Genomic DNA, 27,420 nt, shown 5'->3' with positions numbered 1-27,420 from the left:
TGGATGCTAGTGGCCAGTGACCTTACCCGGATGTTCCGGATACCGGTTCCATAATCAACTTTCTATTGAAAATGGTCTTGCGACACATCAAAACAGATCAAGTTGATGCCTATAAAGAGATTATTGGAATACTTTTTTTTTAATACTTGTTAATACTAATCCTGATGTGTCAGATATTGGCACCACTGGCCAAAATCTTTTTTTCTCATAAAACTGGTCATGCGACAAATCAAAACACATCAAAATTGACGCGGATCTATTTTATTTTATAGTTACTGATATTTTATCGATATTCTGGTTACTCGAAGCCAGTCCCCCTTTGATGTTCCAGATACCGATTTCTGAGGCTTCAATCTACTACCTCATACAAATGATAATGTTACAAATCAGAGCACATCCAACTGATGCGCATGACACAATTCTATGAATATTTTGACCCTTTCTTTCCCAGAAGGGTTTTTTTTTTGTTGACGTAGAACTACGTCTTTGTCGGCTATACTGGGCTGTAAATCAAACAATTTGTTTGTTGAAATCACGGTTGAAATAGTGTTAGGTTTTGAACGCTTGTAACTTTGTCATTTATAAATGAAATTAAAATCCAAATACGCTAATCTACTAAAATATATATTTTTCTGCTTTAACCTGAAAAGGTATAAAAAAGCGCAGCGCTGTCAGCAGCTGACGTGTTTCTGCTCATTCTTTTCTCGACTGTTGAGCTGTTCAGTCCGTATTTTCGCTCGAGTTCTCGTTTCGATTTTGTTTCTTTTTGTGCTGTCGCGTTGCGCCGTGGAAGTTTCGCCACCTTCTCGCGTGCTGGCAAGTTTACTTGAACTTGCAAACACGAAACAAATGGTGCGTAAACGTGCCAATGAGACAACAGTGGACCCTTCAAAGAAGATGCTAATCAAGCCCAGCGCGTCGCAGGATGACGCCGGAAAACAGGTACTGCAAGCCAACAAGTATGCAGTACTCCCGGAAGAAAATGGCGATGGTGACGCCGTTCCCATTGCTAAAAGAGAGAGGATTCCCCCGCTTTTCACGCCGGTGAAGGATGTTGCCAAACTGGGTGCCGAACTGGCAAAACACAAGCTGCTGCCTCGCTTCAAGATTTGCAGCATCGGTACCAAAATCATGTGCTCCAGCCTGCAGGATGTTTCCTAAAGGTCAACAACGTGAACTACTTCACGTATGATCTGGCATCGAGCAAGCCACTGAAGGCGGTTTTGAGTGGATTACCGTCGTTCGAGGCGGCTGCGGTGAAATCCGAGCTGGAGCGGCTTAGGCTCAAACCTGAGGCCGTGTACCAGATGAACCGGCGTTCCAACAACAATACCAGCTTCCGTGACCAGTTGTTCCTGGCGCACTTCACGAAGATATCCAACAGTCTTGCGGCTCTGAGATTCGAAATCCGGGACCTGTTTCAGGTCATCATCAGTTGGGAGCATTACAAATCCCAACATCGTGATGTTACGCAGTGTATGAACTGCCTCTCCGATGGCCATGGCACCAAAAACTGCCATATGAAGACAAACTGCGGCAAGTATGCTGGAACTTACTCAACTGCGTCCTGTGAGCAAGTTGATGACATTAAGCCAACGTGTGTCAACTGCGGTGGAAACAAGCATCCAATCGTGGATGTCCCAAGCGAGTGGACCTCATTAATATGCGTCGGAAGGCTACAATCAAGGCTACGGTCGCCTCCGTAAGCATCGTTCGCCTTCTGTACTCACGGAAGTCCAGTACCCAGCTCTCCAGCCCCGTTGACATGTACCGAACCTAGACACGCTTCCGCTCAACAACCAACAAGCTAATCCTACGAATATACAAATGGTTTCCAACAGTCGGACAGTTCAGCATCGTCTTGCTACTGCTGCGCTCCAGCCAATTCCAGGTTCATCCACCGCCCTGGTTTATCATACGCTGGTGCTGTATCAGATGAACCTGTCGACGATTCTCCTCACGTCGGAGGAACTTGTGACGCTCGTGGCCGAGGTAATCATTATCATGCGCACCTGCTAGACTCGATCTGAATAGTTACATGCTGCCCTGTCCCTTGTCACTAAGTATGGACCGTGAAGCCATCAAGATCGTTAATTGGAATGCTTGCTCCTTTAAGAGCAATAACATCGAGTTTGTTGACTTTCTCAACGAACGGCACATCGACATAGCCGTCATCACCGAGACTCACTTGAAGTCCGAGCTGAACGTCTTCCTCTCCGACTTTCGGCTCGTAAGGCTTGACCGCACCAGCTCCGGGGGAGGGGGAGTGGCCATCGCTGCGAGACGGCTACTACCAAGCTTCCAGCTGAAAATTATCGAAGCCATCGGAGTTGAGGTGAGCTCATCGCTTAGTCCAATCAGCATCATCGCGGTCTACTGCCCCAAGCAAACCAACATTAGGGACGGCTCGGCCGCAGACCTCCGAAGAGACATCATCAAGTTAACACGAAGGCGGCAAAATTTCGTCCTCGCTGGTGACCTTAACGCCAAGCATCAAGCCTGGGGAAATAGTCGGTGAAACCAGAACGGCACAATCTTAGAAAAAAGATCTACAGGAAGCCCACCACAACATCCTGTGTCCGGACACTCCCACCCGGGTGAGTCGATCCGGAGCTCATGCCACCATCGACATCTTCATCAGCAACATTGGTAATAACATATCTCAACCTATCGCCAATCAGGAAGTGAGCTCAACGGCGCCGGTGGTGTAGTGGTAAGCAGGCCTGGGTTCAATCCCAATCGGCGCCGCCGGGATGTTCTGAGGCATAACACCTCTGATCACGTCTTCCTTCGGAAGGGAAGTAAAGCAGTTAGTCCCCGGTTCATTAGTTGATGGGTCGATAGGTAGGGTCCAGGTGTGGGAGCTGCCTCCCTGGCGTCGGTAGCACGCCAGCACGGAAAACAAGATCGACGGAAAACAAATCAAGGAAAAAAAAAGGAACTGAGCTCGGACCACTATCCGGTGGTGGCCGAAGTAAGTTCCTCGGCCAATAGGTTTCAAGTTTGCCGGCGAAATTACCATCGTGTCAACTGGAAGCAGTATCAGCGCTGTGTGGACACAGTAATCGACTACGACGTCCTACCGGAGTCGTTCAAAGAAGTCAATCAGTGTCTGCAAACCATCTAAGAGGCGATATCCCGTGCCAGGGAGCAACACGTACCAGCATCCAGACAGGTGAGTCATACTCTGAACCTTGACAGCCCAATCAAAGATCTTATCAGGCTCCGTAACACCATTCGTAGGCAGTTCCTGCGTTCTGGGCTGCCCCACTTGAAGACCAATTTCAATAGGCTAACCAAATTTATCCAGGCCAGGATGGTGAAACTCAGAAATAACGATTATGCCAACAAAATTCGCTCTCTCCCAGATTGTGCAAAACCATTTTGGAAGATGACCAAAATTTTGAAAAATAAGTCTAGACCGATCCCTCCGCTTTCATCTGTTGACCAGAACTTGGACCCGTCCCTAATCATAACCCCAGTTGAAAAGGCCAATGCTCTTGGCCAACATTTTGTGATTTCACATAATCTTGGTCAAACCATGGTGAGCCCCCATGGGCCTGCCGTACTGGAGGCAATGACTAGAGTCGCTGACATCCCCGTAGTAGTGCATGATCATAGTAGAATATCGGCTGATGAGGTGACAGCAGCTATTAGAAGTACTAAAAACATGAAGGTGTAGTCAACCTCGAGTTGAAAAACTTGAGTATTGATTTCTTCAACCATCTTACCATTATCTTCAACAAATGTTTGGAGCTTGGCTACTTCCCTGCATGCTGGAAGTTAGCCAAAGTGATTCCAATACCCAAGCCTGGCAAAGATTCTACCAGTTCCAAAATCTATCGCCCCATCAGCCTCTTGTCCTCCATCTTGAAGCTATTCGAAAAGTTGATACTCAGCCGTCTGTTGGTGTTTTCAAATGATAATAACATCTTTCTCAAAGAGCAATTCGGGTTTAAGAAAGGCCACTCTACCATTCACCAACTCGCAAGGGTTACTAATATCATCAAGCGGAACAAGTCCGTTTCCAATACATCTGTCATGGCATTGTTGGACGTCGAGAAGGCGTTCGACAATGTCTGGCATGCTGGTCTAATGTACAAGCTGCATCGATACAACTTTCCGATCTACCTCGTGAAGATCATCAAAAACTACTTGTCGGGTAGATCATTCCAGGTCTACTTGAACAATGTCCTCTCTGATACGTTCAACGTTGATGCAGGGGTCCCTCAGGGTAGCCTGATTGGGCCTATCTTAATCAACATTTTCACGTCAGACGTTCCTCCCCTGCCGGGTGGTGGTATCCTGTCTATGTTCGCAGATGACACCTCCATCATCTATAAGGGTCGAGTGATCCGTGCTCTGGCGAGTACACTACAATCAGGCTTGGATGTTCTGTCCGACTATTTCAAGAGCTGGAAGATTTGTATCAATGAGACTCAAACACAAACCATTCTGTTTCCACACTCGAATTCACCTCGGCTTGTTCCACCTGCTAACGTCAAGGTCCATCTTGATAGCACTCCCATTGAATGGTCGAGTGAAGTAATCTACCTTGGTCTCACCCTCGATAGCAAATTGCTATTCCGATCCCATTTGAATAAGTCATCCACCAAGTGTAACATCTTGATCAGGTCGCTCTACCTTCTGATAAACAGGAAGTTCACCCTGTCCCTCAAATACAAGCTTGCTGTCCACAAACAGATCATTCTGCTGGCTATTGAGTATGGTATGCCAATCTGCGAGAGTTGTGCTAAGTGCCACCACCTAAAACTTCAGAGGATCCTAAACAAGATCCTCAGAATGATCCTTAACAGTCCACCGCGAACTCGTAATTCTGAGAATCACCACTTGGCCGGTCTTCAAACACTCGAGGAGCGAAAGACTTCCACGCTGGAAAGGTTCAGAGTCACCTGTCTGCGATCAAACCACCAGATCATTCGTGATTTGGCAACCTAGTTTAAGTAGTTAGGTAGGTTCCTGTGCTCAGTTATAGGTAGGTAGGTTATTAAATTTTTAAGTTCAAACGAAAACAATCCCATAACAGGGTATCCTGTAAATTAGCGCTAAACGCAATTATCACATTAGAATAACCAATCCACTAGAACAAAGATTTTCAAAGGCTAACCAATTGAAATGTTAAACCAAATGTTGAAACTTAAAAAACCAGAAAATAAACGTAAATTTTATTACTAGTACTGTTTCTGCTCATTACCGCTTCGGACGGTGTGGCACTGGGTCCCGCAGTAAGCAAGAGCAAGTCAGCAGTTAAAGGTGGATCACCGCGATAAGGTGGAAGGAGACTTGGGTCCCGTTTAACTAAGGGGCTGTTCATTAACTACCTATACAGTTTAGAGGGGGGTTGGAAATTATCCACGGCCCCTTATACGATACGTGGAAAAGTTATTTGCACACCACAAATGTAGCACTGCAAAATCTATTTTGTTCGCCATGATGGTGATGATGGATTTTTGGTATTTGATTTTATAGTAGAAGTTAATTTAAAAAAAATTAGTCTACAAGGGTTTCAGCCTAGCGGCGCCGGTGGTGTAGTGGTAAGCGTGATTACCTCTCACTCCAGCAGGCCTGGGTTCAATCCCAGTCAGCGCCGCCGGGATGTTCTGAGGTATAACATCTCTGATCACGCCTTCCTTCGAATGGGAATTAAAGCCGTTGGTCCCCGGTTCATGATTTGATGGGTCGATAGGGTCCAGGCCCTGGCGTCGGTAGCATTGGTGCTCAGCACGGAAAACAAGATCGACGGAAAACAAATCAAAAGGAAAAAAAAAGGGTTTCAGCCTCGCGCGCGTAATATTGCTACAAAGGACTGAATTTAACATTTGACTTATGTTGAATGAACTTTGTATCTTATTTGCAAGATACCTGAATTAGTATTAGGTTCACTTGCTGAATGTAGGGTGCTTGTAAGCATTTCTGACGTTGTTGAAAATTGCTATAGCATCAGATTGCGGGATTGCTCGTGTATTAGAATGCTTTTTTGATTATTCACTTCAAGAATCGAGTAATAGATCGAGAATCGAGTAAAATTGGGCTTCAAATTCGCTTTGCCAAGTGAAATTTGATTTCGTTTCTCTTGACCCCAATTCGATCGCATTACTCCTAGCAAAAATAGGCTTTGCTTTTCGTAATCCAAAATCGGTTCCATTTTTCAAGTAAAATTTGACTTTGCTTCTCGTGAACCACATTCGATTACATTTTTCGAAATATAATTTTACTTCGAATTGGTTTTTGACGTAGGACTACGTCTTTGATTTCTATATGGGGGTACACTATGTGAAAACCGAAAATGGAACATGTAACAAATTAAGAAAGATTTTGAACGTTAATAACTCAGCTGCCCCTGGCCCAATTTCAATAATTTTATCACCAATCGATCAGAAATATGACTAAGCATCGATAACAATGCTTTCGAATGTTGATTTTTTAACAAGAAACTATTTATTCCAGCATTGTCCAAAAGCGTCGAATTAACTAACAAATCCACCAATTACCTACATGCATATGCTGCTTCCCCTACAAAATGGTGAGTTGACAACCTGGAAGGAGCGGAATACCTAGCCCTGGTCCTCACAAGTTCCTACTTCACGCCTCCTCGAGTCATATGATAACAAAAGACTACCAGCTGAAACATGGACACAGCTGGTTGGCGTAGCCTGGGCAATGTTGCCAGTCCGGCAATAGCAAAGTGAAGAGGTGCGACGCGAACACTGGCGCGGTAACCATAGTACGGTGATAGAGGAAATGCTTCACCAAACCTGAGCGTCTGCTCACCATGGAGGTGCGGCTCAAAACGGCGTCTGTTCTCCATGTTAGGAGCGGCTGATCACCGTCCTAGTGCCAGCGTGGGACTCTAAACAGAGCTGTGCACGATGGTCCCCCGGCGAGACAGGGGGTTGGGGCAGGCCCAACAAGCCGCCCTGGAAAAAAAACAAAGTTGCAAATACCGAAGAAAGAAATACGGATCGGAACAATCGGCACAGACCTACGCGACGAAATAAGGACTACGATTGGAAACTCGGAACATGGAACTGCAAATCGCTCGGCTTCCTGGGTTGCGATAGGTTAATCTATGACGAACTTCAACCACGCAACTTCGAAGTCGTAGCACTGCAGGAACTTTGCTGGACGGGACAAAAGGTATGGAAAAGCGGGCATCGAGCGGCTACTTTCTACCAGAGCTGTGGCACCACCAACGAGCTGGGAACCGGCTTTGTAGTGCTGGGTAAGATGCGCCAATGCGTGATTGGTTGGCAGCCGATCAACGCGAGGATGTGCAAGTTGAGGATTAAGGGCCGTTTATTCAACTACAGCATCATCAACGTGCACTGCCCACACGAAGGGAGACCCGACGACGAGAAAGAAGCGTTCTATGCGCAGCTGGAGCAGGTGTACGACGGCTGTTCGCAACGGGACGTCAAAATCGTCATCGGCGACATGAACGCTCAGGTAGGACGGGAGGCAATGTATAGACCGGCAATCGGGCCAAACAGCCTGCATGCCGTATCGAACGACAACGGCCAACGATGCGTGAACTTTGCAGCCTCCCGGGGTATGGTAGTTCGAAGTACCTTTTTCCCCCGCAAGGATATCCACAAAGCCACCTGGAGATCACCTGACCAACACACAGAAAACCAAATCGATCACGTTCTAATCGACGGGAAATTCTTCTCCGACATTATCAACGTCCGCACGTACCGCAGTGCGAACATAGATTCGGACCACTACCTAGTTGCAGTATGCATGCGCTCAAAACTCTCGACGGTGCATAACACACGTCGAAGTCGAACGCCACGACCCAACATTGAGCAACTACGGGACACCGGAGTTGCCCAGGACTACGCGCAGCAGCTGGAAGTTGCACTACCCACAGAAGAGCAGCTTGGCGCAGCTTCTCTTGAAGATGGCTGGAGGGACATCCGTTCAGCCATAGGTAGTACTGCTGTAGCGGCACTAGGTACTGCAATCCCGGACCGAAGAAATGACTGGTTTGACGGCGAATGCAAACTGTTAGTAGAGGAGAAGAATGCAGCACGGGCGAGAATGCTGCAACACCGCACGAGATTGAATGTGGAGCGATACAGACAAGCGCGGAACAGACAAAACTCGGTTTTCCGAAGGAAGAAGCGTCAGCAGGAAGATCGAGATCGCGAGGCGATGGAAAATCTGTACCGTGTAAACGACACACGGAAGTTCTACGAGAAGCTAAATAGTTCGCGCAAAGGCTACGTGCCGCAAGCCGATATGTGCAAGGACTTGGACGGTAACCTTCTCACGAACGAGTGTGAGGTGATTGAGAGGTGGAAGCAGTACTATGACGAGCACCTCAACGGTGAAGCAGCAGAAAACGAAGGTGGCACGGCAACAGACCTTGGAGCACGCGCAGAAGACGACAGGCTACCGGCCCCTGATCTTCAAGAAGTTGAGGAGGAGATCGGTCGGCTGAAGAACAACAAAGCAACTGGTGTAGATCAACTACCAAGTGAGCTATTGAAATACGGTGGTGAAGCACTGGCTAGAGCGCTGCACTGGGTAATTGCCAAGATTTGGGAGGAGGAGATATTACCGGAGGAGTGGATGGAAGGTGTCGTATGCCCAATCTACAAAAAGGGCGACAAGTTGGATTGCTGCAACTACCGCGCGATCACACTGCTGAGCGCCGCCTACAAGGTACTCTCCCAAATTCTATGCCGCCGTCTGTCACCATATGCAAGAGAGTTCGTGGGGCAATACCAGGCGGGATTCATGGGTGCCCGCGCTACCACGGACCAAATTTTCGCGATTCGGCAGGTTCTGCAGAAATGCCGCGAATACAACGTGCCCACACATCATTTGTTCATCGATTTCAAATCCGCATACGACACAATCGATCGAGATCAGCTATGGCAGATTATGCACGAGTACGGATTTCCGGATAAACTGACGCGATTGGTCAAGGCGACGATGGATCGAGTGACGTGCGTTGTTCGAGTATCGGGGACACTCTCGAGTCCCTTTGAATCTCGAAGGGGGTTACGGCAGGGTGATGGACTTTCGTGTCTGCTGTTCAACATCGCGTTAGAAGGTGTGATCAGAAGAGCTGGGATAGACACGAGTGGCACGATATTCAGGAAGTCCATCCAGCTCCTTGGTTTCGCCGATGACATTGACATTATGGCACGGAACTTTGAGATGATGGCGGAAACGTACATCAGACTGAAGGCTGAAGCTAGACGGATTGGACTTGCCATCAACGCATCAAAGACAAAATATATGAAAGCAAGAGGTTCTAGGGAAGACAATGTTAGCCTCCCACCCCGAGTTCAGATTGACGGTGACGAAATCGAGGTGGTCGATGAGTTCGTGTATTTGGGCTCACTGGTGACCGCCGAAAATGATACCAGCAGAGAAATTCAAAGACGCATTATGGCAGGGAATCGTGCCTACTTTGGACTCCGGAGGACGCTCCGGTCGAATAAAATTCGCCGCCGCACGAAGTTGACTGTCTACAAGACGCTGATTAGACCGGTGGTCCTTTACGGCCACGAGACCTGGACTATGCTCGTGGAGGACCAACGCGCCCTTGGTGTTTTCGAACGGAAGGTGTTGCGTACCATCTACGGTGGAGTGCAGATGGATGACGGAACGTGGAGGAGGCGAATGAACCACGAATTGCACCAGCTGCTGGGAGAACCATCCATCGTCCACATTGCAAAAATTGGGCGACTACGGTGGGCTGGGCACGTCGTAAGAATGCCGCACGACGACCCAGTGAAAATGGTTCTAGAAAGCGACCCAACAGGAACAAGAAGAAGAGGCGCGCAGCGGGCAAGGTGGATCGACCAAGTAGAAGGTGACCTGCGGACCCTTCGCAGACTACGAGGCTGGCGAACTGTGGCCATGGATCGAGTAGAGTGGAGACGACTTCTTCGGACAGCAGAGGACAACAAGGCCTTAGCCTGATTGGTAAGGTAAGTATATGCTGCTTCCCCAGCACAGTCGCCAGAGAGTAGTAAGTAGACGAAACAAGTCGAAGTGGCATTCGCCTCCGATCCTCGGGCGCGTGCAAATAGGGAGGATGGAATTGCGTAATATTTTGCACACTCATCGCCATCCGTCGTCTGGTTCGCCGTGGCCTGACGTATCTCCGATCTGATTTACGAGGTGTGCTGAAGGTGTTCCTGAAAAATGAGATCCGTGATGCTGTCACCTACACTAAACACGCCAAGCGTAAGCGGCCATGGATGTCATCTACGTTTTGAAGTGACAGAGACGCACTCTGTTTGGTTTCGGAGGTTAAATCATCACCAACTTTGGCAACAAAACGGCTCTTTTCAGGGCCACCAAGCTGATTACAGTAAAGAGTAGGAATAGAATTCATCTGCCTGTTTGTCTATATTCAGAACCAACGACCACACAAAATGCTCATGTAATCAAACTGGAAGCAGGGGTACAAATTATTTTGATTAACCTTGATCAACTTTGAATCACCATGGGCGGATATTTTTGATGGAAGAAGCAACAATCTAGCATCTAATTTGACGAAGACGGCAGGAAGCATTTGTGAAGCCGAGTTATTTACGAAAGAGAGTGTCGATGAAGAGAATCGATCAATGTAGATAGGACCTATTGTAAAGTGACGTGAGATTTGTTTTCCGTACTGAGCTCTAATGCTACCGACGCCAGGGAGGCAGCTCCCATACCTGGACCCTACCAATCGACCCATCAACTCAACCGGGGACCAACGGCTTTACTTCCCGAAGGAAGGCGTGATCAGAGATGTTATGCCTTAGAACATACCGGTGGCGCCCACTGAGATTGGACCCAGGCCTGCTGGGGTGAGAGGTAATCACGCTAACCACCGGCGCCGACATCTTTCAAGGTGATATCACGGCGAATGAGAACAACCCAAATTTGAGTTTAGTTCACTCATAATCGCCAAAAGTGCAGGAACTAAGCGATTAGTAAATTTGCCTTATGTTTTCCCAGGTTTTTCCAGGATCCCCAGGGAAAAATTCCCGAATTTGAGAAAAGTAAAGATTGGATTGACTCAGTCTATTGGTACTACTCCGAGACTGAATAAAATTTTCGTCAATTTCCTCATTTTCTGACAGATTTTTTAGGTTTTCCACAGGAAACCATTAGACAAATTTGCTCATCACTGAGTTCCTGCACTTTTGGCGATTATGAGTGAACTAAACTCAAATTTGGGTCGTTCTCGTTCGCCGTGTACGGAAAAGGAAAAGAGCCAGTGTCGCTACTTGATAACAAACTACTCATAATGGGAGGAGCCTTTGTACCTTTTATACCACTTGGTTGCACATCATTCTGCTTTAACCTGAAAAGATATAAAAGAGCGCTGCTGCATGGCATTAGCTCATCACATTAGCTGCTTGAACGTCAAGCAGTACAGTTCGGTCTTTGCTCGCTCTGTCGAGTTGTTCGATTAACCTATAGTTTGTTACAAACGTTCGCAGATATACTGCACGTCGCGTCGTCAGTAGTGTCGGTCGCATAGCGTGATGGGAAGACAGCGCTCTCGGAGCAGACTTCGTGACCAAGCGGATAAGAAGAACAGTGGTGAGGGTAGCTCGGTACCTACCTCAAATAGGTACGCTACTCTGCCCACCGATGTTGGAAATACCAACCCAGTCCCGGTGAAGCGGACGAAAAAGAGGAAGAAGAATCAAGGACAGTCCGATGGTACGAGCGGACGCGACGATGTTACCGCGACGAACGCCAGCGACATCGGTGATTTCGGCGACGCCGTCGAAACCGAGAATTCTGCCAGCCCGAGTGCGGTGAAAATCAAGCTTCCTCCACTGGTGGTGAAGCAAGTACCACTCAACACGCTGATTGGCGATCTCTCATCGCTGGGCGTTGCCGCTGAGTTTAAGCTCGGCAGGATCGGCACCAAGGTGATGCTGCGAACAAAAGCGGAGTACGAAGTGGCCGTGAAATATCTGAAGGATTCCAAGGCGGAATTCTTCACGCACGACATCCCCGGTGAGAAGCCCTTCAAGGTAGTCATCAGGGGTCTACCAAATTTCGACCCCAAGATGGTCGAAGCTGAAATCAACCGGTACAAGCTAGCCCCAATCGCTGTATTCCGAATGACAAGGAGAGACGAAAACGTGAAGACGTACCCGGATTGCCTCTTCCTGGTGCACTTCCAGAAAGGGACGGTGACTCTCAATGCGCTGCAAGCCATTCGATCGATCTACTCCATCATCGTACGATGGGAGCCATACCGTGGCGGCCATCGTGACGTAACGCAGTGCCAGCGGTGCCTCAATTTTGGTCACGGTACCCGCAACTGCAACATCAAGCCACGCTGCAGCAACTGCGCTCAAGAACACGCCACTTCCAACTGCCCTGCGGATGGAGCCGTGGCGATAAAATGCGCTAACTGTGGTGGTGCACATCAAGGTTCCGACAGACAGTGCTCCAAACGCGAGGACTTCAAACGCATCCGAAAGCAGGCGTCAAGCAACAATCAACCAGGACGCAAGAAGGACAAAACCCCAGCATTCAGGACGGAGGATTTTCCGCCTCTTCGTGCTCCCCAGCAAAGGCAAGCGAATTCGTGGGTGCAACCCGCCCCTCCTCAAGAAGCTTCCGGTGATTCTGCTGGCCAAAGCTCTCCATCCCCCCCTGGATTCTGGAGACAACCAACAACGCAAAACAACAACCCCGATCTGTTCTCAGCGGATGAACTGATGGAAATTTTCGTCAACATGTCCGGTGCTCTTCGTAAGTGCCGCAATAAGCCCGAACAGATCCAAGTGCTCGGTAAGTTCATCATCCAGTATGGCGTCTAAACCGCTAACTATCGTCACCTGGAATGCTTGCTCCGTAAGAGCAAAAAGGATTGAGCTTGCCGACTTCCTCCGCAAGCACAGCATCGACGTGGGCCTTCTAACCGAGACCCATCTAAAGTCCGGCGACAGCTTCTGGTTGCCTGACCACAATATTATCCGACTTGATCGCACCAGCTCCAGGGGAGGTGGTGTTGCGGTCGTCGTCAAGAAAGGAATAAAATACCACACTCTGTCCCATATCCGCACCTCTATCATCGAGGCCCTTGGTGTGGAGGTGGAGTCGTCGACTGGATACGTCCAGTTCATCGCCGTCTACTGCCCTCGACAGTGTGCCGCCAGCAGTGGACTAGCGGCTAAATTTAAGAAGGACCTGTCCACCATCACGCGTACCGGTTCCCGCTTCGTAGTTGGAGGAGATCTGAATGCTCGCCATGAGGCCTGGCGGAACTACCAGCAGAACCAGAACGGTCGTCTCCTGTTCGACCACTCACAGCATGGGCTGTACTCCGTTTGGTTTTCGGATGAACCAACATTCATCTCACCGGCGGGCAACCCATCGACGCTAGACCTGTTCCTGACAAATATCGGCTTGTCCAAGCCGGTAGCCTTGAACGAACTCAGCTCCGACCACCAACCGGTGGTGTCTGAGCTGGGCTGCAACGTGGCTCCTGCTTCAAGCCTGCGCAAGGACTATCATCACGTAAACTGGGCCCAGTTTGGACGCGTGGTAGACAGGCACATCATCGACAACCCGCCACTTGACACCGTGGAGGACATCGACCGAGCGTTGGAGGGACTCCACCAAGCCATAACCGTGGCTGACGAGACGTGCGTCCGACGAGTTCCTGTGAGGGGTAAGTTTATTGCTATTGATTCCCACACCCAACTCTTAATTCGCCTGAGAAATGTTCGTAGACGCCAGTTTCAGAGGACTGGAGATCAGGCGAGGAAACGTGAAATGGCCGATCTGAACAAGGAGATTGCTTCCAGAATGGTCTCACTCCGGAACAAAAGTTTCGGGCGGCTTGTCCAGAATCTGGACGACCGCTCCAGACCATTCTGGAAAGTTGCCAAGGTCTTAAAGACGCACCCTAAACCCATTCCGCCACTAAAAGATGAAAATGATGACGATCGGCTCATAATCACCCCTCAGGAGAAAGCAAATGCGATTGGTGAGCATATTGCCAAATCGCACATGCTTGGCTCCAACATCCAAAGTCCGCTCGAAGTTCAGGTTGAGCAATGCGTACTCAACCTTGATTCCTCCCCTTGTGCCATCCCTCCGGAGGATAGAATCACAGTGGAACAGATTTGCTCAGCGCTTAAATGCACCAAAAACATGAAGGCTCCCGGGTTTGACGGAATATTCAACCTAGTGTTGAAAAATCTCAGCATGAAGGTTCACTCTCTGCTGGCTGCTGTCTTCAACAGATGCTTGGAACTGCACTACTTTCCAAGTATCTGGAAGACAGCGAAAATCATACCTATCCGCAAACCCGGGAAGGACCCAACGCTAGCTTCAAGCTACAGACCAATCAGCCTCCTTTCAGCGCTGAGCAAATTGTTCGAGAAACTCATTCTCAATCGTTTGCTCAAGTTTGTCGAGGAAAATAACATTCTCCTTCCGGAACAGTTTGGGTTCAGAAAGGGACACTCCACCAATCACCAGCTAGTGCGGGTGATGAATAACATCCGAAGTACCAAAGCTGTATCCAAGTCCACAGCCATGGCCTTGTTAGACGTTGAGAGAGCGTTTGATAATGTCTGGCACAATGGGCTTGTATACAAGCTTTGTAACTTCAACTTTCCATTACATCTGGTTAAAATCACCCGTAGCTACCTCCAGCAAAGGTCGTTTAAGGTATCGTTGAATGGTTGTCTTTCAGACACGTTTTCCATCCCAGCAGGAGTCCCGCAAGGCAGTCTGCTGGGCCCCTTGCTTTACAGCATTTACACTTCCGACATTCCTCCCCTTGGAGACGGTTGCGTGTTTTTCCTGTTCGCAGATGATACCGCAATAGCCGTCAAAGGAAGGATGCCTCGCGAAATAACGAACAAACTTCAACGATGCCTTAAGGCCTTTGCTGATTATGCCACCACGTGGAAAATCAAAATCAATGCTTCCAAAACACAAACAATCATGTTCCTCCATCGGCAATCACCCAAACTAAAACCGGCTCCCTCTTGTACTGTAATCATGGATGGCACAAGGGTTGAGTGGTCCGCCGAAGTAACCTATCTCGGGATGTTGTTTGACGAAAAGCTCCTATTCCGCTCGCATGTGGAGAAAACCGTAGTCAAGTGTTCCGCCTTGGTTAGGTGTCTGTATCCGCTGATTTGCCGCAGATCCCGCCTCTCAAGGGTGAATAAACTGGCCGTCTACAAACAAATCATAGCACCTGCGATCCTCTACGCAGCTCCGGTGTGGGAATCATGTGCACAGACTCACAGGAACAAAATTCAGGTAGCTCAGAATAGAGTGCTGATGATGGTTCTTGATCATCCGTTCGACACTAGAATAACAAATTTACATGAAGAGGCAGGCATTGCCAAAATAGATTCCAAAATTAACGAAATTAGCACAAAATTTACACAAAAATGTAATTTATCAGAACATGCTTTGATAAGCAATTTGTATATAGTAGGTTAGGTGTACATAGTAGTTGTAGGTTAGTTGTAGTTGTAAATAGTAGTTATAAGCAGTCTCCTTTTTACAATTCAAATCAAACCAATCCCACCAAGGTGGTCATACTTTAAAATAGGCCTGATAGGACTAGGAACTGTAAATAATAATTAAAATCTCAAATGTACTAAAGTTGAAAAGACGCATCTGTGTCACTTGAAAATTCATACATGTAAACCACACAATCACAAGAAATAAAGATCATTTAAATGGCAAAAAAATGGCATTAGCTCATTTTCGCTTCGGACGGCGTGGTCAACAGCAATAGCAGCAGTAGGAAGGTGGTAGCTAGTCCACTCCTTCACACTTAACAAGCAACAATTGACTGGTCGTGGCAAAGGAGGAAAAGGTCTGGTAAAGGCGGCGCCAAGCGTCATCGCAAAGTTCTTCGAGATAACCGCCATCGGTCGTCTGGCTCGCCGTGGTGGTGTCAAACGTATCTCCGGTCTGATCTACGAGGTGTGCTGAAGGTGTTCCTGGAAAATGAGGTCCGTGATGCTGTCACCTACACTAAACACGCCAAGCGTAAGTGGCCATGGATGTCCTCTTCAATAAAACGGCCTTTTTCAGGGCCATCAAGCTTACATCAGTTAAGAGTTGGAATAGAATTTATCTGTGCCTGTTTGTCCATATTCAGAACCACAAGCCCCCAACGTCCACACAAAATGCTCTCCAGAGTTGTAATCTTGTAACCAAACTTGGAAGCAGGGGTGCAAGTGATTTTGATTGATTCTCTTAATCAACTTTCTCTTTGAAAAAGATTACTACAAATCTGGTACGCCTACAATTCAAAAACGGAAAGAGTTGAGATAATAGATAATTGATCAATTAAAAGAACTAAATGCTTTTCACATTTACTCCGTCCACTAGCGGTCCTACGTCAAGCTTCCGTTTGTGCCCCTAGGCACAGACCCTTCTACTTTTTCAAGTAAAATTTGACTTCGAATTCGTATTGCTTGGTAAAATTTGACCTCGCTTCTCGTAATACAAACTCGATTTTGCTTTTCCAAATAAATTTTGAATTCGCTTTTCGTAATCTACATTCGATTGTGCTTTTCTATATAAAATTTGACTTAAAATTTCATTTTCCAAGTAAAATTTGACCTTGCTGCTGCAAATCCCAGTTCACTTTTTTAAGTAAAATCTGACTTCAAATTAGGTTTTCCAAGTAAAGTTTGACTTCGAAGTCGCTTTTCCAAGTAATATTTTACTTCGCTTATCCAAATTTGGTTTTGTTTTTTCCTAGTAAACTTTAACTTCGCTTTTCGTAATCAACATTCGATTGCGCTTTTTCAAGTGAAATTTTACTTCGCTTATCGTAATCCACATTCAATTGTTGTTTTTCACATAAAATTCAAGTACTGTGTGACTTGGAAAAGCAAATTCGAAATCCAATTTTGGATTTGCTTTTCCAAGTAACACAGCACTGTCGAGGAGGCAGAGTCGGAGTAAGAGTCGGAGTTGGAGTTGGAGTTGGAGTCGGAGTTTGAGTCTGAGTTGGAGTTGGAGTTGGAGTCGGAGTTGGCGTCAGAGTTGGAGTCGAAGTTCGAATCGGAGTTGGAGTTCGAGTCGAATATTTTCTAATCAAAATAACCGGAGTCTGACTCAGGGTCTCTCGATTTAGAACCGACTCCACAACCCTGGTCTCAGCCTCCCTGAGAGAATAAACTCGCGTGCGAATCATGCATCTCACGCTTGAGATTATCATGCATTTTCACGCTCTCATACTCACAGCGCCAAAACAAATATTCCAGCTTCAAATTCTTAAAAATGGCTGAAACGTCAATTGGTAGTATGCTTATGCATGTTGTGTTAGTTTAGCATGCTACAGTTATAACGCCAAAACATAAAACAATTAATGTTTGAACCTGAAAACTTTCCAGTGATGTTCGCGCAGTTGAATTTTGCAAGGCAAAACTCATAGGCGCATAAGATTTGAGATTTTGAATTTATGGGTAAGCTGATTCCGGACCAGACTTACCCACTGTTTTTCCTCTGTTCGGGACCTAACACCACTGCGACCAGTAATTTGATCTATTTTAGTATATCCCGTGTCCTTAGTTTAGTGCATGCCGTATTACTCCATCACTATTGGATTTATAGTTGTCATTCTTGCAATTATCGCAAGGATCCGACTCTAATTGAAAGGTCCTACTATTTATTTATACCCTTCGTAGTGTTGAAACACCCTCCAAAAGTGCGCCCCTTTGTCAGTCAAAATTGGATTCCTTAGCAACAAAATTAAGGAATGACACCGATAATGCCCATGCATCAGAACCCTAATCTTAACCACTACAAACCAGAGAACAACGAATAGAAGATTAGGGATCACATAGATGAAGACTAACTCATTTTTTTCCTTGATCTCAAGATCATCCTCGGTGGACAAATTCGAGTCTTGTCACTATCAACAAGGCATAAAAAGTAAGAAGGACTAATATGTGTTCCTTGGATTACTGAAAATCCTGTTCCCCTAGTTTGAAGTAGACTAGGAATCGATGGTAGATCTTACATCCCGTAACGTACCACGAAAAGGTGATCTACTCACGTTACGGGGCTCCCGTTTCCTTAGTTTAGTGCATGCCGTATTACTCCATCACTATTGAGAGATGATGTAGTATTCGGTTTTGATACTGTTATCATTGTTGCCTTTATCGCATGGAATCATTTCTAATTGAAATGTCCCGCTCCAAAGGCGCACCCTTTCAGCAGTCAAGATTGGATTCATAATTAAGCAATGATACCGATAATGACCATGCATCAGAAGCCTAGTCTTAACCACTTCAAACTAGGGAACAACGAATAGAAGATTAGGAATCACATAGATGAAGACTAACTAGCTCATTCCTTGTTTCAAGATCATCCTTGATCAAAGCCGAGACTTGTCACTATCAAGAAGACATAAAACGTAACAAGGACTAAGATGTGTCCTTTAGTTACTGAAAAATCCTGTTCCCCTAGGTTGAAGCAGTCAGGACTAGGAATCACTGGTAGATCTTACATCCCGTAACGTACCACGAAAAGATGATCTACCCACGTAACGGGGCAAGATTTACCCATAGCTTACTGTCAATTAGACGTAACTGAACAGTGCTTACATGTGTTTGTACAATCCTATATTACAATTATGGACATTCCTATATTAAAATTATTAACAATATTACAATGAGTAACTAGTGGTGTCGGTGGTGTAGTGGTAAGCGTGATTACCTCTCACCCCAGCAGACCTGAGTTCAATCCCAGTTGGCACCGCCGGGATGTTCTGAGGCATAACATCTCTGATCACGTCTTCCTTCGGGGAAGTAAAGCCGTTGGTCCCCGGTTCATGAGATGATGAGTCGTTAGGTAGGGTCCAGGTGTGGGAGCTGCCTCCCTGGCGTCGGTAGCATTGGTGCTCAGCACGTAAAACAAGATCGACGGAAAATAAATCAAGGAAAAAAAACAATGAGTAACTAACTGTGCATTTACACAGACCCATAATACTTAACATTATTTGGAAGTTACGATTTGGAACCAATGGCTAGCATGCATGGCATGAATAAGACCTATTGAAAACCAATAATATCCGCTCTCACGTTACCCGTAAACAATTGGTATCTTTTAGTCACCCAATTAATATGCAGGTTAACCAGATAATCCCACTCCCGCCGTGAGGGAACAAAGTGCAACCTTGTAGCCTATACATGTACCACAGCTCATCGATTTCCGGTATCCGTTTCGTTCGTCCATTATAGCAACAATGCTGCTACTGTGCTGTGCGGGACAACAACATTTCGCTTATTCGCTTTGTCTTATCGACCATGATGCTGCTCCCAATGCTCCCAACAGTGGGCTTCTGTTCTGCCATGAGTGCCCCGCACCATGTGCCTGCAAGCGTTAAGAGGCGAAAATTTCAGTGTGCCTACAATTTGCATTCGCGTCCCAGCCCCTGGTCCCAACAGTATGTGGAACTGACTATAGCAACAACATGGCAACGATACAGCATGGTGCAAAAATTTTAATTAAAATTTACAAAACAATAACCGGTACCATAAATAGGGGTGATTCGGAAAGTTTTACGACCGACCACATACTGTGTGTGTGTGTGCACGAGCGCGATGTTTTGTAGTAGTAAAAAGGATGCAAGCACTCTCTATATCGGGTTGGAGCAATATGCATCGGATAGTTCTTTCTGTGCTTGATCGGTGCAAAACTAGTCGTTGTTCCGGGAGCAACCAGGGTGGCCAGACCTACAGATTTTCGATCCGACTACCGATTCACAGACGGATCATTCGAAACCACAGATTTTACACTTTTCCTACCAAGAACTACTGATTTTTCGTAGAAGCTGGCCTACCGATAACTACCGATACAGTTTTTTGAAAATAATCGTTATTGAAAAAAACATTATCTGGCCGCTCTGGGAGAAACATTGAATACGATTCTGGGAAAACGGCTAGGCGGAGAAATGATGTAAGCTGAGCCAAAGGACAAATGCTTGAATTGTGGGTCACAATGAATCGAGATGGCGCTAGAAACATGGTACAATTTGCATTAACAAGGCTTTCATTTGAATATTGTTTTTGTTTTCTAGTGTGTAAAGTTGCATCCTTTTTAAGGCAAACGAATGGACAATAAATAATCTCTTATACCCGCACAATAGATAGGTATTATTAACTTTTCTAGCATCTTTTCATGTTTGCTTTTCTGACAGTTAAATCACCAATCCCGGTCAAACGTTTCAATCAGCCAAGAGACAAGCTCAAACAATGATGAATTAGAAAATAGCGTAATTTGGAGAAAAGAGGGATCTCAGCAAAATAAAAATAATACTAATGAGAGACCATCTATACAGGACGTAGCATATTTTTGACTAATTGAGGACCCTCTCCCCGCTCGTGTCGTCTTTTGCTATATGTAGAGCATTTCCAGACCAAATAGCAAAAAAAAAATAGCTTCAGGCTCAGCCTTTTTTATTTTGCAAAATTGTTTGTTATGTTCAACCATTCATATTTCAAGCGTAACAATGCATTTGGTCCTAAGTAAGATTGAGCGATTCTCATTGTCAACTTTCCCTTTCGTTATTAGCTTGGGTACATAATCGTTTCTTGTCATGTTTGTCGGATTAGCGGCGCCGGTGGTGTAGTGGTTAGCGTGATTATCTCTCACCCCAGCAGGCCTGGGTTCAATCCCAGTCGGCGCCGCCGGGATGTTCTGAAACATAACGTCTCTGATCACGCCTTCCTTCGGAAGGGAAGTAAACCCGTTGGTCCCCGGTTCATGAGTTGATGGGTCGATAGGTAGGGTCCAGGGGTGGGAGCTGCCTCCCTGGCGTCGGTAGCATTGGTGCTCAGCACGGAAAACAAATCAAAGGAAAAAAATGCTTGTCGGATTAGAAGCTAGATAATAGCTTATTTCATCGATCTGTGTGCTGAAAATAGCTGGGAATGTCTTAACATGGCCGTGAGGATGCAAACATAAAGTCGACAAAGAGAATCTGTCTGTTACTAGAACATAATAGATTGTTTAGCTTCATTTTAGCTTAAGTGCATACAATTTGAATATCACGAAAAAAAAAACCTTTAAAAAGGTGTATTTAACATTTTTCATCAAATCGTAACTCGAATACGTCACTTCCAATCGAAATGACTGCTGAGACATTGTTGTAGGAAAATTTATTCCTTCTCAGAAAAAATATATGCGATTAAAATATCAAGTAATTTTGGCTAAAAAAACCAAAAAGTGTTTTAATATTAAGTATCGAAAAACGACCCACCTCAATATTTTTCGAATATTTTGCATTCAAAAGCTTATGAACAATACCACGCCTTTACTAACTTGCCTAACTGAGACCCCACTGCTCAACAGTAGTAACAGTTTTGTACTAAATAGATAATATTTTAATGAGTCTTTAATGCATGGTACTAATGCAGACAAACTTAAAATATCCCTATATTTTAGTATTCATATGGCGCACTGAATTTATACTCCTATTTGGTATAATAATCACCATAAATATTGCACGGCATGCTGAGAAGCATATACAGATTGGTTAAAAATTGTAATGAAGGCGTCTTATTTTCAATATACAATAGTATCAGCTATTATTACCTACTGACAAGGATCATGATTTCACATCAAACATCGAAAGAATAAAACCACAATAAAATATTTCTCAATATTAACTATCACCCAAAAACCCCAACTTAAAACCTTCAAGGTTGTCAAAATGTTTTGCGTATCATGTTTTATCAACTCCTTCAGGAGCGATTTATTCGGTGGTAATATAGTTTTATGGTAGTCATCTAAAGGTTTTTAAAACTTTCTGACCAGGAGGAGGCTTTATGTTTAAATTTTAAACAACCACGTGTAGAGTGTCATAAAACTGACATAAAACCTATGCTCCTAAGGTAGTTCGCACATCAAGTTTTAATGATTGCATTGAAACTGGGCCGATTGGCCATGACATGGCTGTATAGCGGTTGTCAGGAGGTTGCAAAGCAATGTGGTCGTGAGTGAAGGTTTTATAATTTGGTTATATCAACTGCTATAAAACTTCAATAAACCAAAAATTTTTGCTTGGGAATATACGCAAAACACGCAATCGGGCTGCCAATTCTTGACATTTAATTTGTCTAGATATCGAAGGTTTTCGTCATTTCTGGATGTAGCACTATCGCCCTGAAGGTGTCCGGCCATTATATATTTTGTTTTACTATATGGACGTTCCGAATCTTGAAAATTTCTCCATGTCCGGAATATTTTAAAACAAAACCATCTGAGTTTCTTTCTTAATCCAGGATCAAAAAAATTTCTGAACATGAAATCTAAAAATTTATTAAAATATAAAAAAATTCCAAATCCATGATCATGGATCACGTTTCTTTTTTTTTTTTCTTCTACTATCAAGAAAAAAAATCTTTGTTGGAATGCCACATTAATTTTATTCCTTTCCTTGGCAATCTACTTACTTTGAAAGTTTTCTGATAATACGCTTGCAGTTAAGTAACAAATTCTATACATTTCTCATTTAAAAAATTTTGGAATCCTAGTCGGAACTCTCCTGGAATTATTTTCCAAATTCTTTTGTAGCATACTCCCGAAGAATTCTCCAAAAAAGTTTATGGAATTTCGGATTCTGATTCTTTTTCTACCTTTAATGATGAATCGTTCTTTTAAAGATTTTTCATTACTTTTTATTATAGAATGCTAACGTAAAATCCAGGTAAATTTTCAGTTAACCCATCGTTAAAAAGATAGTTTAATGCTATTAATCTTCCATTAAAAATGCAAAATTTATGCACAGTAGAGCCACACTCTGTTATATCATTATAAGTGCTCCCGAGAGCGCTCTCAAGTGCACCTTCAGTGTGTGGCTCTGCGGTGAGGAAATTTTGAATTTTGATAAGTTAATTAATTAATAGCACTAATTGGATTTAACGCAATTATTCCATATTAAAAAGCAAAGAAAAAGTCTCAAAAGAGCGATCAATTTCTGCTACCTGAAAGTTTTTGAAACTATCAGATTTGCTTTAGATTTCTTCTTTAAATTTTCCTTGGAGTCCTCTTCAAAATTCCGTAGGAATTACTTGGGATTCTACTCAGAATTACTTGGAATTCTACTCAGAACTACCGTGCCCAAGTAACAATTCTGCAATCATTTGGCAGTCACTCTGATTTATGTTGGTTTTATAATGTTAATGAACAATCCATTTAGTTTAAATACAGTATTTGACAGTGTAAAACATTCCTGCTTAGTAGTTCACCTTTTTTCTGCAACAAAATCCTTTTACAGTCTGGCGAGAAAACTTAAGAAACATTCTTGTTTTAAAATTAAATTTAAAGTAGCTCTCCATCCCACCACAAAACTGTTCTATAAATCAATCACAAACTTCATTAGCTATTTTTTATTAATGTCTTGATCAAATACTCTATAAACGTGTTCTATCATTAAAAATGCAACCATAAAACCATTAGGTATCATAAAATCTCCTATGTTTACAAATTGAACTTTAAAGAAAGATCCTCATAGTGAATTAAAGCCAAATTTATTTTTTTCCTTGATTTGTTTTTCCGTCGATCTTATTTTCCGTGCTGAGCATCAATGCTACCGACGCCAGGAAGGCAACTCCCACACCTGGACCCTATCTATCGACCCATCAACTCATGAACCGAGGACCAACGGCTTTACTTCCCTTCCGAAGGAAGGCGTGATCAGAGATGTTATGAGTCAGAACATCCCGGCGGCGCGGACTGGGATTGAGCCCAGGCCTGCTGGGGTGAGAAGTAATCACGCTTACCACTACACCACTGGCGCCGATAAAAGCCACATTTATGACAAGGATATCTTGAAGGATAAACGAAGTAGGATGACAAATTCAAGCGATGGGAAGTCGATTTAGTAAAGTTAAGTTCTTTAGCTTTAGTTCGGCTAAACGGGTACCATCAACGACTGAGCATCTGGTGGAGAAGAGAGAAGTGAGCGTGATCTTCAAATTCTTAAAACATTGTCAAAACAGTCTGAAAACAGACCAACCTAGATGACGATCGGAATAACTTGCGTCTGTACCGACAGCAAACCACTGAAACTGTCATTTAGCGGACACTAGTTGGTGTCCGATCCATAGCAGCGATTTTATTCGAAAAAAGGGTCATCTCTTCGAAAAATTTCATTCAACCGTACATTCCTGCATCGTTTGATGGTGCACTTCCAGAACCATCCGGAAGAAGGGGATTTTTTCGGGAATGATTGAGGTTGCAGCTGTGCGAAATGCGAAATGTTATAAAACAGTATCGCACACTTTCTGAGTAAATGCTTCCAAGCCATCGGGAGAGAATCGACTGGAAGAACGCTGCCCGAGCAAAGCTGATGATGTAACTTATTTTAAATACTCCATTTGATCTCATTTTGGTTGACTTAACGGTTAACACAGCAAAAATGAGAGCAAACTTTAACACTGTTGAATCAAACGGAAAACTAATCTTGCTTGCAATGACATCAATTTGATTTCTGATTTTGCATTCATAATGTTTAACTGAATACGGACCTGGCGTAAATTGTTAGCATTCATGCTTCTCACGCTGAAAGAATTGAGCTCAAATCTCACCCCGAGCAAGTAAGGAATGATCTAAAATGTGTTAAACAAAACAAATCTTTATAGGGGAAATGTATCTAATGTTGGTCTATGGATCTAAGATTGGGCCCATCGCTATTTATCAATGTTATCTAGATTATTGGGACGTTACTAATGGATATTTTTGGTTGCTATTGAAAATTTAGTCGATTACTGAATTTATGTATGGGCCCAAATTAGGAACACTCAGGCCGACATTACCTGCATTTCTCCTATCTATCTATATATAAATGAATTTCTGTCTGTCTGTCTGTCTGACCCTGATCGGCGTGAAAATTTGTATGCAGAGGTTTTTGGGGCAGGAAAAGGTTCTTATGATGGTTCGAGACCCCTCCCCTCTCTGTAAAGGGGGGCTTCCATACAAATGAAACTAACTAATCAAGCAGAACTAATCAAGCAAATGGAACCAAATTTGGCATGTGGAGGTCATAGGTGGTAGCCTCTTAGATAAGAGGGGGAGGGGCTACGTACAATATAGCAAGTTTCTTTTTTAATTGGCACATAAACACAAGATAATATCGAATTCCGAGCAAGGCCGGGCACACTCAGCTAGTAAACAATAATAGTTACATTCAAAGTGTTTTTATGTTACTTCATACGCGAAGTTAACGATTTTCAGAGTTGGTTGGAAATGCTAACATGAAGCTTTAGTGTGATGATTTATTAGCTAGAGAATGATCTTTAGAAGAGGGTAGGTGGATAGTTCCGTTAGAGTACGGCAGTATGAAAATTGAATAGAAGTTGAAAATGAGCATTAATGGCCCTTCGCTATGGAAATGAAGTATACATTTGATATAACTTTATTTTAGTGAATTTAGCAATGAGAAAATATTAAGAATGCAGAAATCTCGGCTCAGCTTTAAGATTTTTTTTTTTCTTCATGTAAAATAATTAGTAAAATCAATGTTTTCCGTGGGTGGACTCAAGTTTTTCGATGTTTTCACGCACATTTTACATCAAATTTTATATGGCAACTAAAACTACGTCACTTCATGAGAACTATTTTATAATTTTGGAAATGCGACAGGATTTTTTTACAGTAAGTAATTATTTTAATTATTTTGATAAGATCGGATGGTATTTATGAATCCTTTTTTATCTTGATTGTTGTTTTTCTAGTGGACTTAGCAAGCTGCTACAGTAAATGGCTCGGATAATCGTTTTAATTGTAGCTGAATAGCTCTTATAGTAGCTTAAATACGGTTTTAAAATGGTTCTCAATGCGTTTATCATACAAAAATTTTGCAGTAAATCAATCTGGACGAGCTTCGAAAATATACCTTTCAGAACCTTCTCCAGGGTGGGCCAATATTCATCATCAACTGTTTGCAGGATTCATTGTTTAACTTTTAATTGCATGGGATATTGAATGGAGTATGTCATAATAAATCATTGTTGTGGTCTGGTAGGACACGTTTCACTAGTCCAGCTACCCCATCAACTCACTCGCCCCAAAACACATAATATTCAAACCCAATATTGCAATAAAATCGTTTGATCCCGGACTCTGTTGTGTTTGGCTTGGAACGTGAGAAATCAACCGTGAACCAGTGACCATCCGTTAGCCCAAGAATACCGCAATTTATTTGATTTCATGTTATCCGCTTTTTCTCTCTCTCTCTCTTTCACCAACCAGGTAACCGCATGCCACTGCAAGGTGCATCAGAGCTATCGCTATTTCGCCACCAAGCACCGCCAACTAATACCGATCTTTGGCCGCAAAACAAAAGCGTCCTCCACCAACCGGCACTGGCTGAGCGGCAAAGGTCAACAAGCCACCACTGGCCACAACAACCTGAACTACAGCTATGCCCACCAGCATCCGAACTCGTACAGCCTACAGCCGGAGCGGATAATCAACAAACCAACGCTGCAGATGAATTTGGAAAACGACATGTACTACACCGTGGACTTTGGCGAGTCGCAGAATGCGCCCCTGATTCAGTAAAATTGCGTACTTGAGTCGGACGGAGGAGGAGGAGGAGGAGGAAGGAATGCCTCCAGTTTGAACATTTCTAATTTCAACGTTCAGTTCTATTCAGGCGCTTATCCAGTAGAATAATTATGAAAGGTACGTATGAGATGGGGATTTTCATTACGTTTGATTGGATATCGGCTCTTCAATGTCGTTTGCTGGAGTACTACACTGTTATTACTTCTGATCCTTAATTGTATTTCGATTGAAGGCAATTGAATTCTGATTTGCTTTAGCAGATGGTTTGAAATGAAGATTCGAACCACATACCAATGCATAGAGTCATGATCAAAAAACGTTAACTATGATGCACCCTTAAACTGAACATGATGAAACTCAAACAACCCTCCCCGAGGAAAATATCATCTCGGCAAAATGCGCATAAAATACCGACCTGGAGAATAAAAAAACAACACTGAAACCGGAGAAACCAGCAACGTGATAATGCAATTTATTATGTTTGTCTACATGATTAGCAGAAATAGGTGTCTCGTCTGGGACTTTTCTCCTGGAATAAAAAAGGCTGAATGTATCTGACGCTGCTGAACAAGCTCCTGCAGCCGTAAACAAGTAGCGAGAGTAAACATTTTCTTCGGTGGTGATTATTTCTATGCGCTGCTGCTACACCCTGCTGTCGAAAATTTTATTCACTGTCTGTTTTAAATTGGTTCACGTTGTTGGTTGTTTTTGATTTTATTTCCTAAATTTAATTTACCTCCATGGAGAGGACATTTAATACATGCTTGGGTGGATAATTCTATTCCTTTCGGGAAGGATCAAATATTTGCGTGTATCTGGATTTTTGACTCGTAACATTGATTTTTCCAGAGC

The 27,420-nt window shown here is 44.2% G+C and overlaps 1 protein-coding gene across 2 annotated transcripts in view; it reads left to right on the top strand.

Moving 5' to 3' along the window:
• The window catches only part of wry (weary), a 565,654-nt gene that overhangs the window by 515,108 nt on the left and 23,126 nt on the right, over window positions 1-27,420 (top strand). For both annotated transcript variants that reach the window (XM_065232870.1, XM_065232868.1), the window contains one exon: window positions 26,251-26,685. In XM_065232870.1, the coding sequence (XP_065088942.1) occupies window positions 26,251-26,562 (312 nt within the window). In that variant the 3' untranslated portion in view covers window positions 26,563-26,685. The remainder of the gene's footprint in view (window positions 1-26,250; window positions 26,686-27,420) is intronic.

Source organism: Ochlerotatus camptorhynchus, unplaced genomic scaffold (assembly GCF_037179485.1).
Source record: "Ochlerotatus camptorhynchus isolate MF236.1 unplaced genomic scaffold, CSIRO-AGI_Acam_v1.1 ptg000379l, whole genome shotgun sequence".
In the NCBI taxonomy this organism is placed as follows: Eukaryota; Metazoa; Arthropoda; class Insecta; order Diptera; family Culicidae; genus Ochlerotatus; species Ochlerotatus camptorhynchus.
This window is presented reverse-complemented; position numbering and strand designations above follow the sequence as displayed.